Consider the following 15,273-nt stretch of genomic DNA (forward strand, 5'->3'; position numbering starts at 1 on the left):
CCAACGAGGTTTCTCCTGCTAACCCTAACCGCGCCCATATAGATCTTCGCGTTTAGATCTCCATTATAGTTTAGGACAGGTCGTGTTAACGGGAGCATCAAACTTGACGATGATGAAGAAGAAGACAGTGCATGTTGTATTGACCGGAGTCACTGGAGAAGGAGGTTGTCCTTGTTGACGGCACAAAGATGGTTGCATCAATGGTGTTGTTGTAGAAGGAGATGGGAATCCAAGCTTGGTGATTTGCATATTTGGTCCATGATGGCAAGGTCGATGCGAGCTAGAGCGGTTGAATCCTCTTGAGAAAAAGATGAAGAGAATTAGAGGGTTGGTCATGGACTCGTCATAATATGTTTGATTGATAGGACATTGTGGTTCAAATTTCAAATCCGGTTGGATTTGTATATATCCCACCTTTCTCAATCGGAATTAATATCTGACCCTGAGAAGAAATAAAAATCCAATCTAATACTAATCTTAACCACCAAACACCCTGCTCAAATATTTTTTACTCCTATCCGAGTACTATATCGGGCAAACAAACACTATCAAAGTGTAACAAAACGGTGAAGACTTTTTTAAATTCAATTGTGTATACCTTATTCAATAAGCTATCTACTAGTAAAGAACATTGGTGCTATCTATTACGTGTGGTCGAGTTGGTATGTAAATTACTATTATGTGAATCTCCAATATTGATAGAATGAAGATAATTAATAAATTATAGATTGTGCTATTAACACATCCTGGATTGCTATTAACACACCTATTCCAATAATAGAGCCACTCATGAAGTAAATTTAAGAGGAGAATTTGTAATTTCAATTAAATTCTAGTGATGAAATAAGGAAAGAGGTCTGTGAAATTGAGGGTGTGTTAACTCAAATTATATTCTTAGAGGTCAATTTGTTCGTGTAAAAGTCTCCAAGCTTGATGAATCCCTAAACAAAAAAGCGACAGTGTTCCAGATTCCCACGTCCTAACCGTTTTAGCTCTAATAGGCGGAATTACTCCCGCAAAACACTGGTTAGCTGGTTCGGCAAACCCGAGAAAAACCAAAACCAAACAGAGACAGAAAAGGAAAGGGACGCAATATTAGCGCTGAAATCGAGTGTGTACCATTAAAGCCAATCACTCACTCATTCCCTCTCCTCCCCCCGCTCCTTCTCTCTCTTCTTCTCACACACTAGTAGAGTGCAGCCTTTCATGATAAGGGAGGAAGTTTTGGTTGTGTGAGTGAGAGACTAGTCTGCTGCTAGCCTGCTACTAGTGGTTGGTTGGTTGGTTATGGTGGTGCTAGTGGTGGTGGAGCTGGTGACGTCACACCGGCTGCTTTTGCCGCTCTGGCTCGCCACTCGCGTGCCCTTCTTTATCGCTGTCAGATCTCTCACCCTCAGTCGTCTAGTCTCCTCCCTCTGTTTTCGTCTCTCTCTCGCTCTAGACCTTAAGACTTTCTCTCTCTAGGGTTGTGCCTATAACACTTTGCCTTGGAGTTTGAGTCGTCGTCTTCGTCCCCAGCCTTTCTTTCATTCTCTCTCTCGCATTTAATTTAGTTACAAGGAATATAAATTTTCCTTTTTTTTAAAGACTATTGTGTCCTTTTTTACTATCCCAAGGTTTTAGAGGAGGAGATGCGTCGAAGACGAAGCTCGGGGCTCAGGTGGTGGACTTAAGAACACAAACGTAAGTCTCTCTTTCCCTCCTTGACGCCATTGATGTATCCCAAGCTTGTTTGGTTGTCAACAGAGTTGTCTGATCTGGTCTGGTTTGCTAGTGAGAAAAGAGACAGAGATTGTGGGTCTTAAAGTTTTGAAGTCTCTAGTTTGGTCGGATTGTCAACAGCGTTTTGTCTTAGTTCTTGATTGGATTTGTTGATTTTTTGTCTAATTCTCTGATGTTAAAGTTTTTGGCATTTTTTTTGTTGAATGAGTTTCGAGTAGGATGATTGGCAGATCTTTGAAATCATAGACTGAGAAAGAGAAGCAAGGAGTTAAATGCCTCCCATTCTAAATCTGCATCACAGTTCCCATCTTAGCTTCTAGGGATAATTATCTTACAAGGGTGTGTTTTTCTACTATTTAATTTTGGTTCTGAAAGTGGTTGATTGATAATCAGTACTGATTGATAATCGGCTACCTGTGTGTGATTGCTACCTGTGATTTTAGTTATTATATTAGTATTTTTTTTTTGAATTTGTTGAATGGTAAAAGTATTTAAGGACTCATCTGTTTACTTTGATAATCCATCCTTTTACTGACAGAAGTTTTTGCTCAGGCGAGTCTGTGACAGTCTCCTCTATAATTTTAGTACATTATCCTTATATGTTCACATTCTATTCTCATTCAAAATTTTTGCTCTGGCTAAAGAGGTGGAGAATTGGGTTTATTTTATTTTTATTTTTTATGCCATGGTATTATGAGATCACACGTCAATTTGTGGCGTTCTTGCATTGGGATATTAGCCATTGAAGCAAAATGAATTATGCTGTTAAATTTGATATGCTGGATCTAAAGGGAGCATGCAATTTGAGGCCACCGTAGCTTAAATTGTCATGAATCTTTGACAATCATACTTATCTTTGTTGTTTATGCAGATCATTTCTATAAGCTTAATCAACTTGCTAATTTGCTAAGTGCTCTTACTCTGCTTTCACTTGTGTGCCATTGAATTTTTATTCTTTGTAATTTACTTGCATCCCCATAGCAAATATCTTACTATGGTATCATGGTTAGGAGTTTGACTGATATTTTGACACATGAATTCCAGACACATTATGAAGAGCTTCGGTTTGAGGCAATGGACAGTGCTATTTGTCAATGGATATGAAGGAGAGGCAGCGTTGGAGACCTGATGAGGATGCATTGTTGCGTGCATATGTGAAACAGTATGGACCAAGGGAGTGGAACCTTGTATCACAGCGCATGAACACACCCCTCAACAGGGACGCCAAATCTTGCTTAGAAAGGTGGAAGAATTATCTAAAACCAGGCATCAAGAAAGGATCTCTTACGGAAGAGGAGCAGCGCCTTGTTATTTGCCTCCAAGAGAAACACGGTAATAAGTGGAAGAAAATCGCTGCTGAAGTCCCTGGTCGTACTGCTAAAAGATTAGGCAAGTGGTGGGAAGTGTTCAAAGAGAAGCAGCAGAGAGAACAGAAGAACAACAAGACGGTTGTTCAGCCTATCGAGGAGGGCAAGTACGATAGGATTCTTGAAACTTTCGCTGAGAAGCTAGTCAAGGAGCGTCCAGCCCCATATCTCATGGCCACTTCCAATGGGACCTTTCTTCACAACGAAGCGTCTCCAGCACCGCCTATGCTTCCTCCCTGGCTTTCAAACTCAAATGTTACCTCAAACGTCAGGGCACCATCTCCTTCTGTTACTTTGAGTCTGTCACCTACAGTTGCATCCTCTCGAGCCTCTCCTCCAATCCCCTGGCTGCAGCCTGATAGAGGACCCGAAAACAGTTTTGCACTAAACAATCTGCCTCCTCCTAGTTCAGTGCCTTGTGGAGAAAATTTCGTGATATCTGAGTTGATGGACTGCTCAAGAGAGTTGGAGGAAGTGCACCGTGCTTGGGCAGCACATAAAAAGGAAGCGTCATGGAGGTTAAGAAGGGTAGAGTTGCAACTGGAATCGGAGAAGGCTTGTCGAAAGAGGGAGAAAATGGATGAGATTGAGGCTAAGGTGAAGGCTCTAAGGGAAGAGCAGAAGGCTGCTCTGGATAGGATCGAATCAGAATACAGGGAACAAATAGCAGGACTAAGGAGAGATGCCGAAATGAAGGAGCAAAAGTTGGCTGATCAATGGTCTGCGAAGCATATGCGTCTCACTAAGTTTCTTGAGCAGATGGGCGGCAGACCCAGGCATGCTGAGCCTAATGGCCGGTGAGAAATGCAGTCATAACTCATCTAGATTGTATGAGGCCTGGGCTTATAATTTATTTTTATCCTCCTCTTCTTTCAACTCGTGTGTATCCTCTTCTGAAATGCTCTCTATAGGTTCCTAATTACGTGTACTCTCTTCGTATTGCCTGGACTCGGATGAATATAATGTCGTATTTAACCTACAATATTAGCAGCTATAATAACTTCATTTGGATTGAGAGTTGTTGCCTGGCCTCATCTTTCCACACATTAGAAATGACACTTACATATACCTTCGTATGCACGGAATGTGAGCAGCAAGAAAAACATCTTTCGTATGAGATATTAGACCGGGTACTTGGTAGAACGAGGTAGACCAAACCTCGTTTTGAGTATAGTTAGTTGACTACCTCGACAACTAGCATAATCATCTTCGACATGAACAGCTTTTAACTTTGGGCCACAGCCCAACCACACAAAAAGACACCACAGCCCACTGGCACTTGTGGATAGAGCAGAAAAGCAATAGAAAGGAAATAATAATCCTGAATTAAAAAAATGTGAAGAATCATAACAATCAACAATTTGGTTTATATGCACGCAACCTGTAACAGACAGACAGACAGACAGACAGACCTTGTGATATATCACCCATCTTCATCTTCCTCTCTGAGTCGGTTTAGCCCTGAATTTCTTAGGGTTTAAATGCACCTCCCTGTCCTCTTTTCTGGGCTTCAGAGTTGAACCTCTCAGTGTCCTCCTCTTCCCTGTTGCCCCTGATTTCTTATGGCTTCCATGGATATCGATTCCCCTTCTGAATCTACTCCTCGTGATCGAATCCTTCAGGTAATCCTCTCCCAATTTTAACCTCATTAATTCAATTCGATTTTTTTTTCAAGCATCGGTGATTGTGATTAATTATGCCAGTTTAGCTTAAAGTTTGTATCTTTCATGTTAATTGCTTCTGGGTTTTGTTGGGTTTTGCTCTTCATATCGCTTCTGTGATGCTATGTAGCTTGGTTAGATGATACTTATTGACATTTGGTGTTTTGATAATACCAGAGGCTTGCTCTACTGGGAGTGCCTCAGAATCTGCTGAATCTGCAGCAGCATGGTTTAGTTTATTTTGTTAAGAATAATAAGCAATTGTTGCCCCAAGTGGTTTCGGCTATCTTGCCTCCTGATGAGGAGGTGGCTGAAATGCTCCGCGAGCCTAGACCTGGGTCGAAGAAGCAATCCGCCGGTATAACTATGAAAGTTCAGTTCCGGGAGAGCATGTTGTGGCTCAAGTGGTTGATGTTTGAGGGTGAACCTAGCCTGGCTATGAAGAGCCTGTCGAAGATGAGTGTTGGGCAGCGCGGTATTTGTGGAGCTGTTTGGGGACATAATGATATAGCGTTTAGGTGCAAGACATGTGAACATGATCCCACCTGTGCAATTTGTGTTCCGTGTTTTAAGAATGGGAACCACAAGGATCATGATTACTCGATTATATATACCGGTGGTGGCTGTTGTGATTGTGGTGATGTTACAGCGTGGAAACGCCAAGGCTTTTGCTCAAAGCATAAGGGTGCAGAACAGATACAACCCCTTCCGGAGGAGTTTGCAATTATGGTGGGGCCTGTTCTTAACGGCCTCTTTGCCTCTTGGAAGTGCAAGCTACTTCTTTCTGAAAATGCTGGCAAGGAAAACCCTAGTGGATCTGACCTTATTGCAGGGTGCAAGAAGGTTGCAAATGAGCTGACCTATTTTGTGGTTGAGATGCTTCTGGACTTTTGCAAGTGCAGTGAGAGTTTGCTAAGCTTTGTATCCAGAATAATTTTATCTTCAGCTGACTTTTTGGGGATTTTGGTTCGGGCAGAGAGGTTTGTGAGTGATTCTGCTGTGAAGAAGCTCCATGAGTTGCTCCTGAAATTGATGGGGGAGCCTGTTTTCAAATATGAGTTTGCTAAAGTGTTTCTTAATTATTACCCAACTGTTGTCAGTGAAGCCATAAAGGAGTACAATGACCTTACTTTGAAAAAGTATCCGCTGCTCTCTGTATTCTCTGTGCAAATTCTGACTGTGCCAACTTTAACACCCCGTCTTGTGAAAGAAATGAACCTACTGTCGATGCTGTTAGGATGTTTGGAAGATATTTTCAATTTCTGTGTTGGTGAAGATGGCCGTTTACAGGTATTGCATGTTATGGAGGTTATATGTACTCGTAGTTTTTTATTTTTATTTTTTATGTTACTGTATTTTAGTTGAGAGTCAACGACTTTTGTTTCATGTCATTTAAGTTTGGGTTTCACATTGTTGTTTTAAGCTAAAGTACCTCCAAAGGTCTAATGTAGCAAAATTGCTCACAATTTTTTCTTACAGGTTACCAAGTGGTCAAATTTGTACAATGTCACCATTCGTGTGATTGAAGATTTTCGGTTTGTTATGAGTCATGCTGTAGTGCCAAAATATGTAACTCACAAGCAGCAAGAAATTTCGAGAACTTGGATGAGACTCTCAGCTTTTGTGCAAGGGATGAACCCACAAAAGAGGGAACCAGGCCTCCATATCGAAGAAGAGAATGACCATATGCATCTGCCTTTCGTTCTGGGTCATTCAATTGCCAATCTTCATTCTTTGTTGGTAGATGGAGCATTTTCTGTTGCAAGTGACCAGACAGAAGAAGGTTTATTTCTCGACACAAGTAAGCAAGATATAGATGACAAGGATTCCCTAAGACATGCTAAAATTGGACGGCTGTCACAGGAAAGTTCTGCTTGTGCTGCAGTGGGGAGTAGTTCATCTGCATTGTCATTGACGTTTCCTGAAGATAAACTAAATGCTCTTGCATATGCTTCGGTACCATCATCTGTGTTGTGGTTAACATGTGAGTGTTTGAGGGCTATTGAGAATTGGCTGGGAGCTGATAACACCTCCAGTGCAATTCATGATGATTCATCTTCAAATACAAGCAATTTCTCTGGGAGCAATTTTTCTGTATTTAAGAGAACATTATCCAAAATTAGGAAAGGCAAAATCATTTTTGGTAGATTTACCAGTTCAAGTGAAGACCATGGAAAGCAGAGTCCATCACATTTACATGGTAGTTCTGATATGAGTGCTGACATCCAGAATGGTAAAATTTCATGGCAGGGAAACAAAGTATTGGTTGTGGACGAAACTGATTTAGCTAATCCCTGTAATTTGTCAGGATCTGGTGATAGTGCAATGGAAATAGATGGTCCCATGGAATTAGATGCTGTACGCTTACTGAGTTCATCTGACTGGCCAGAGATAACATATGATGTTAGTTTGCAGGACATATCTGTTCACATTCCCTTACATCGTTTACTAGCATTGCTTATGCAGAGATCATTAAGAAGGTGTTTTGGCGAAGAGCCAGATTCTGTTATAGCTACTGCTGCAATGAAATCATCAGCTATTTCAACCGACTTCTTTGGAAATATTCTAGGAGGCTGCCACCCATGTGGGTTTTCTGCCTCTGTTATGGAGCATCCCCTTCGCATAAGAGTATTTTGTGCTCAGGTTCATGCTGGAATGTGGCGGAAAAATGGGGATGCTGCCCCATTAACTTGCGAGTGGTATCGTTCAGATCGCTGGTAAGTAACTCATGGTGATGTCGCATTCCTCTTGAGGGGAATAAGTCTGTCCTGTACCTATCAATTTGTATACTTCTATATTTTTCGTGCTGCTGAGGTTTCTTGTTATGGTTCATTACTGCAGGTCGGAACAGTTTGTGGAGCTTGATCTATTTCTGCTTCAGTGTTGTGCTGCCTTGGCTCCAGCTGATCTTTATATCAAGAGAATTGTAGAACGCTTTGGCCTGTCTAGCTACCTTTCTCTGAAACTTGAGCGCTCTAGTGAATATGAACCAGTTCTAGTGCAGGAAATGCTCACTCTTATTATTCAAATAATCAAAGAGAGGCGATTCTGTGGGTTAACCAAAGCTGAAAGTGTGAAAAGAGAATTGATTCATAAATTAAGCATTGCAGATGCTACTCACAGTCAGTTGGTTAAGTCTCTTCCTCGTGATCTGACCAAGTTTGACCAGCTTAATGAAATTTTGGATACAGTTGCTGTGTATTCCAATCCCTCTGGTTTTAACCAGGGGACTTATTCACTACAATGGACATTTTGGAAGGAACTGGATTTGTACTACCATCGTTGGAACTCAAGGGATTTACAAGCTGCTGAAGAAAGATACTTGCGTTTTCGTGGCATATCTGCCTTGACCAGTCAGCTACCCAGGTGGACCAAGATTTATCCCCCTTTCAGAGGTTTAGCTAGAATAGGTACTTGTAAAACTGTCCTCCAAATAGTTCGTGCAGTGCTATTTTATGCTGTATTTTCTGATAAATCGACTGATTCGCGAGCACCTGATGGGGTCCTCTTAACTGCATTGCACTTGCTCTCATTAGCCTTGGACGTATGTTCTCAACATAAAGAATCCGACAACGATTCTTGTTTTGATGGACATTTCATTCCAGTGCTTGCTTTTGCTTGTGAAGATATTAATGGACTCTATTTTGAGGCTGGTCAACAGAGCTTGTTGTCACTTCTTGTTATTTTGATGAGGATGTATTCGAGAGAGGGGTTAGATAATTCAGAAGATGGAAGTTTCAACCTTTCTTCTTTAATTGGAAACCTACTGAAGAAGTTTGCGGTAATTGATTGTGGATGTATGACCAAATTGCAAGCACTTGCACCTGAGTTGGTTAGTCATGTAACTCTTTCAAATAGTGATACAGTTGCTACAGGTGCAGCTTCTGAGTCTGAGAAGCGAAAGGCAAAAGCCAGAGAGAGACAGGCCGCCATATTGGAAAAAATGAGAGCTGAGCAATCAAAGTTTTTAAGTAGCATTGATTCCTCTGTGGATGATGGTCCAGAAGTTGAACAAAAGGATGTTGACTCTGATGTGGAAGATGATTTAGAAGAGCCTGCACAAGTTGTTTGCTCGCTCTGCCATGATCCGAATTCCAAGAGTCCTTTATCCTTCTTGGTTCTTCTTCAAAAATCTAGGCTTTTGAGTTTCATTGATAGAGGTCCTCTATCATGGGAACAACCTCGCTCTGCAGACAAAGAGCATGTTCCTAAAACCAAAGATGAGGTGATTGATCAATTTGGTAGCCAATTGTTTAGTGGTTCAGGAATGGTTTCATCCTCCCATGTGAGACAGTTAGAACACCACAACAGAAAGAAGGTGACGGGTCAATCTGGAACAAATACACTGTCAAGTGGTTCAGGAGTGGTATTACCTCGTCATCTAAGGCAGTTGGTTGAGAAGGCAGTCACTGAGTTTTCCCGACACGGGAGACCTAGGGATGTTGATGCTTTTGTAGAGGTTCTGAAGGGCCGGTTCCATAATTTAAGGAATATCCAATTGCCATGTGAATCAAATGATGAAAGGGAGAGTACTTCATATTCCTTTGAGACAATGGAAGAAGATATGTATGTCTCCATCCGAAGAGAATTGCATGATAAACTGAAGTGTTCATCTGCCGAAGGGGATCGAGAGAATATAGAGCATACTGCATTTATGTTACTTGGAAACTACATAGCTGCTCTTTCTAGAGAGAGAACAGAAGATCCTTCATCATCGGAAAGTGCTCCGAATGATAATGGGCCAATGGAATGTTCTCGCATGTCAGCATATGATGGATTTGGCCCTGCAGACTCTGACGGAATTTATCTTTCTTCCTGTGGGCATGCCGTGCATCAGGAATGTCTGGATCGTTATTTGTCTTCCCTGAAAGAAAGGTAAGTTCCAAAGGAATCAACCCCTTCCCCCCCCCCCCCCTTTCAAGGAATCATTTCTGTATCTAAATTGGCTAATATATTTCTTGAAAATTAGAAGTCAAACAGTTTTCAGAAAAAATGCAACAGCATGGGAATACTGTGACCTTGGGATTTTAGTGGGAACACCTTTTATATAGTTTGATTGATTACTAATTATAGTAAATCTTCTTCATTGAGAAGGCTACATGCTTGGAAAGTAGGAATATACTACACTGAATGGGTCAACTTTGATTTTTTAATCATTAAATATGAGATCTGTAACCTTACAACATGCTGGAGCCAAGGCTTATATATTATGGGCAATAAGACAGATAGCTAGTGACATTGAACTCATCTTTGAGTTTAAGACGCTGAGATGTTGGATTAAGTTTTAGGAATATGTTTCCCTTATTCTTTCCAGAAAATCATAACTTATAACTACTTGTGTTAATATTACTCAACTTTGCTGCCTATGCAATAAAACTAACTCATGTTGCTTTGAATTTATGCTGATGTACTAGTGAAAAAGGCCTAACCTGTCTCATGTTCTTTTCTCTGCTTGTAGGTATCTCAGGAGAATTGTCTTTGAAGGAGGACATATTGTAGATCCAGATAAGGTACAACCTTGAAAAGTTTTTCCAGTTACATACTTTTTTTCTTTCTCTTTTTATAGAAGAGAGGGATGGAGGTTCTATTACTAATTTTGTAATTTGCATGTTATGATCCCTCAGGGTGAATTTCTTTGCCCTGTATGCCGTCGACTTGCAAATTCTGTATTGCCTACATTACCACGTGAGTTGCAGAAGGTTTGTAAGGAGCTGATGGATTCAGGTGTTAGTTCAGCACATTTCACTAGCCCATCTTGCGAACTGAGAGAAGGAATTAGTTCCCTCAAGCAAGGCTTGGCTCTCTTGCAATCTGCAGCAAATGCAGCTGGTAAGGTTGACACACTCAAAGGTTTCCCCCTGCGTAGATATGAACAAAGGAGCCCAAATCTTGAACCAATCTCATGTCTGCTCTCTAAGATGTATTTTCCTAATGATCTGGATAAGATATTAGGGTCTGACAGGGTCAGCCACCCAATGCTTTTGTGGGACTTGACCAAGTACTCCCTATTGTCGATGGAGATTGCTTCTCGTTCTGGGGGGAAATATGCGGCACCAAGCTACAGCCTTAATGTCTTGTATAAGGAACTTGAATCCTCGAGCAGATTCATTTTGTCCTTATTGCTGAAACTTGTCCAAAACACGTGTAAGAATTCTCTTCATGTGCTTCAGAGATTTATAGCACTTCAGTGCTTTGCAGAATCTACGTGCTTTGCGGAATCCCATACATCTGGACAAGGTACTTCTTGTTCATTTTGTGTCTTTTCATATTCGTCTCAGTTACTGCCGTTTATAATGAGTTTTAATGAGAATTTAAATGGACTCTTCTCTTTCTTTTTAATTCACTTATTGCGCATTATTTAGAATCAGAAATACCGTGTGTTTGTTTGTGTATCAGTGTGCTGTGAATAATGAAATCTTTTTTTCCTTCATAAATGGTGAATTTCACTTGATCTAACTTTGAGATAATTAATCGTCTGTTTTGGTGGAGAATGTGGTAACTGACTGACATCATTGTTTGTAATTCATATATCTTTTATCTTACAGATTCATTGAATCAAAAAGCAGTAATGTTCATAAATGTGGGAGAGTCCTAGGCAGTAGTATGACTAAAGTTGATGTAGGTCGAGCTTCTGATCCTGATAATAATGACCTACACATTACTTGTTCTGGCTTACAGGTGTTATGCTGCGTCTCTTGGAACACGTTGATAATCCAATAGCATATCCTGATATCCAGTTCTGGAGTCGAGCTTCTGACCCTGTGCTTTCCCGTGATCCTTTTTCTTCATTGATGTGGGTTCTATTTTGTCTCCCATACCGATTTTTATCATGTGAAGATTCCTTGCTATCTCTGGTGCACGTTTTTTATGTTGTCTCTGTGGTTCAGGTATGTCATCAGTAAATCATTAATTTCTTTGTTAGAGTTTGTTTCCATCAAAATCAGATAGTGGTCAAACTCATATGTGGACTGCAGGGTATTACTACATATTTGGGGAAAAATCAAAGCGACATTAGTGGATTGGGTGTTAGTGATTGTCTGATTACTGACATCAGCAAGCTTATGGGAGAATCTGGATCTGCTCACCAATATTTTGCATCGAATTATATAGATTCTTCTTCCAATATTAAGAATATAGTTCGTAGCTTGAGTTTCCCTTATTTGCGGAGGTGTGCATTGCTGTTGAAGCTACTCCAATCCTATGCCCAAGTGCCATTCTGTGAAAGGTATAACGCGTTGGATAGATCACGTGCCTTCAGTGATGCAATCGATACCACTTATGTGCCACTGGTCGAGCTTAATGAAGTTCAAGAGATAGAAACCTTGCTCAAGATTCCTAATTTGGATGTTATTCTCAAGGATGAAGTGGTGCGTTCGTTAGCTCAGAAGTGGTACTGTCATTTTGGCAAAGAGTTTGAGGACAAAAGGTTTCAAGGCACTATACACTGCAACCCAGCAGTTCCATTCCAGCTGATGCGTCTGCCCCGAGTATACCAGGATCTATTGCAGCGGTTGGTTTTGCCCTCTATTTGGTTGTTTTCGGAGATTTCTTTTCTAAGGTTTTCCTTTTGGATATCTCGCTCCAACGGTAAGTCCATTCATGAAAGTTGTGGTATTTTCAGGTATATAAAGCAGCGGTGTCGTGATTGCAATAACATACTTGATGAACCTGCATTGTGCCTACTTTGTGGTAGGTTATGCTCTCCAAGCTGGAAGTCATGCTGCAGGTAGGTTTTCCTTTCTCTTCACCAATCTTTTCTACAAAATGAAAAATCCTTTACGTTTCTTTTTTCTTTTGAATACCCCATTACTGTTAATCATTGCTAAATTGGGTTTTTGTGGTAGGGAAAGTGGATGCCAAGCTCATGCAGTGGCTTGTGGTTCGGGTACTGGGGTCTTTCTATTGATCAGGGTGAGTATTACAGATCTTACAGACCATGGGCAGTATATTTGCCTCGTATATAATAGATTATCTTTTATTGTGCCCCATCAAAGAGATTGTTGAATTTTTTTTTGGGGGCTTTCTGATAGAGAACAACAATACTGCTGCAAAGATCTGCACGGCAGGCTCCCTGGCCATCACCTTACTTGGATTCCTTTGGTGAAGAGGTAAATTTCATTTAGTTCGAAACCTTTTTCAATTCAGGTTTTTCAACTACTCTTCACTTAGATGAATATGATCTATGTTTCTGAAAATGATAACTGCCTTCAAGAATTGTGATGCGTTGTAAATTTGTAACTGAGTACCTCTGGAGGCTTTTATTCTTGTTAGATATATACAGAAAATCTCAGCTGCAGACGTCCGGAAGGTTTTTTCCGTCCAAATTTCCGCCGTTTCTCCTCGATCCGACGCTGGCGACGCCGTTTCTTCTCACCGGAGTGACACCATGCCTTCCTAGATGCTCCGATGAAGAAGGCGAAAGAGATCGGAATCGGGGGTCCACCATGATCGGTGGTGAAGTTCTAAGTGAGGTTGCTGCAAGACCTCCGATCTCAATCTCTTTCGCCTTCATCGGAGTAGCGTCTAGAAAGGTGTGGTGTCATTCCAGCGAGAAGAAACGGCGGAAATCCTGATGGAATAACCGTCCGGACGCCCGCAGCAGAGAAGCGCTACATATATATATACATACAGAGGAGATCGAGAGCGAACGTTGCTGCTTCCGACGGTGCGAATGGTGCCAACCGTGCTCCTGCCTGTGTCGGCCGGAGCTCTATCGCCGGCCCACGGCGGCCGGAATCGCGAAATTTCCGTACTTGCGGATGTCCGCTCTCGATCGTGCCTATATATAAGAGGATCAGAAGCGGATGTTCGCACAGTGTGGATTCGCTTGTTCCGGCGACCGGTGACGCGAATGGTGCTGGCCGTGCTCCCCCTCCTGGCACTCATATTTGTGCCAGCCAGAGCTCCAGCCTCGGCCCACGGCGGTCGGAATCTGCAAATTTCTGGAAATTTCAAGTTCACCAACGTCCGCCCCATAACCGGCCTATATATATATATTATGTATTACATATATGATATGGGTCCCTTTTTCGTGTTAAAAATGTGTAAATTCTTGTTATTGCAGGACATTGAAATGTGCAGAGGAAAGCCACTATTCTTAAATGAGGAACGTTATGCAGCTTTAACTTATTTGGTAAGAATTTTCTGTTTGGTATTTAATTTGCAGCAATTAGTGATTGATACTACTGCCGCTCAACTATAATGTTGCATGGTAGGTTGCTTCTCATGGCCTTGATCGTAGTTCGAAGGTGCTTGGGCAAACTACCATGGGTTCTTTCTTCATGGTTTAGTTTGGATTATAAGGTAAAGGCAATCATGAAAAATGGATGCAATTTCATTTTCTTCACCATGCTGAATGTTCTATGCTCATTTGTGGTATATGTTTCTATACAGATTGATGTCAACGGAAAGGCAAGTTAACAGCAGGGAATATCCAATACCCACAATCAATCTGAATCATTGGGATTTGTACTGTATAGATGTAAGTGACTGGGCAATACGTTTACTATATCTACGGATTCAAAACATTATCTATTCATGATGGGGCGAAGGAAGCATTTTTTTAGAATATGGGAAGCAGTGTAAATTGTCATCTGATCCTCTAGCAGCATTTTTGGGTTTTCTCATAGTCTTGATTTTCTTACATGAGATGGGCGGGGATGTGTCCGTAGGGAAAACCAATTGCATGACACACAATTTCTTCTGTGCATAGAAGCAGGGATTGCTATGGTATTTGCATAAAATTTTGTGCATTTCTATTGGGCTGCCCGACCGCCACGTGGTGTGGAAAGCCCCACCCATGAATTTTTCGTTAGAAAATACGATATGCCATAGGGCGCTGTGCACCTTGTTGTCCCCTTCTGTTGAGTTTGCTATGTTGTCACTATTGGCAAGTCTGAAAGAGTAGGAACTGTGATTCTTATACCACTTCTACTCGGGCCTTATTTTTATGAGTTTATCTACCTTTACGATACTTTTTTCACTTTTGGTGATTTTGGAAGTATCATGATACGGACTGATAAATATTCTTTTAATTCACAGATGGGTAGTAGTTTCCTTTGCTGAGTGAAAACTTGATCCGACAGCAGTCTAGGCTATTAGCCAAGATGTTCCATCTTGTTTCAAGGTTGTACAGTTCAATATGATGCCGGAATCTGAAGCATGGAATCATGGATGCATACTTCAAGCTCTCCTTCACTGGATTTTGGAGTAACCATCAAACTGTTGTACATATATATATATATTAACAATATATACAAATATATTGTAACACTAGGCATGACCACTGCTTGGAGCCTTGGTGAGTAAAGTAGTGGCACCTGTAATGCTTTGCTTGTAGGAATTCTCACGTTGTGATGTTACATGGTCTTTATCGCATTGTTTTTCCATTCAATAGATTTGAGAAAAGCAACAGAGAAGGGTTCAGAGTTCTGAATCTGTTTCAAATTGTTCTTGTGTTGGAGGTATCCTCTTTGGACGTATAAATATTGTATTATTTGGTACATCATGAGAAAAATCAGGGA

The 15,273-nt window shown here is 41.1% G+C and overlaps 2 protein-coding genes across 3 annotated transcripts; both read left to right on the forward strand.

The window, feature by feature from the left end:
* Positions 1 to 982: 982 nt before the first annotated feature.
* On the forward strand, positions 983 to 4,071 carry LOC126797643 (transcription factor AS1). 2 transcript variants are annotated; one of them, XM_050524321.1, is made up of 3 exons: positions 1,015 to 1,111; positions 1,617 to 1,683; positions 2,767 to 4,071. In XM_050524321.1, the coding sequence occupies exon 3, from the start codon at positions 2,817 to 2,819 to the stop codon at positions 3,888 to 3,890; it is 1,074 nt and encodes a 357-aa protein (XP_050380278.1). In that variant the 5' UTR covers positions 1,015 to 1,111; positions 1,617 to 1,683; positions 2,767 to 2,816; the 3' UTR covers positions 3,891 to 4,071. The 2 variants fall into 2 exon arrangements, with proteins under 2 accessions (XP_050380277.1, XP_050380278.1); XM_050524320.1 differs by having other exon boundaries at positions 983 to 1,683.
* Positions 4,072 to 4,493: 422 nt separating this feature from the next.
* Positions 4,494 to 15,198, forward strand: LOC126800822 (E3 ubiquitin-protein ligase PRT6). Its single transcript, XM_050528232.1, has 15 exons — positions 4,494 to 4,711; positions 4,928 to 6,040; positions 6,230 to 7,467; positions 7,592 to 9,625; positions 10,209 to 10,260; positions 10,375 to 10,987; positions 11,429 to 11,637; positions 11,725 to 12,260; positions 12,372 to 12,476; positions 12,595 to 12,661; positions 12,781 to 12,858; positions 13,815 to 13,883; positions 13,966 to 14,053; positions 14,144 to 14,231; positions 14,792 to 15,198. Exons 1-13 carry the CDS (start codon positions 4,652 to 4,654, stop codon positions 14,038 to 14,040), a joined length of 6,249 nt encoding a protein of 2,082 aa, XP_050384189.1. The 5' UTR covers positions 4,494 to 4,651; the 3' UTR covers positions 14,041 to 14,053; positions 14,144 to 14,231; positions 14,792 to 15,198.
* Positions 15,199 to 15,273: the final 75 nt, after the last annotated feature.

Source organism: Argentina anserina, chromosome 6, assembly GCF_933775445.1.
Source record: "Argentina anserina chromosome 6, drPotAnse1.1, whole genome shotgun sequence".
Classification (NCBI taxonomy): domain Eukaryota; kingdom Viridiplantae; phylum Streptophyta; class Magnoliopsida; order Rosales; family Rosaceae; genus Argentina; species Argentina anserina.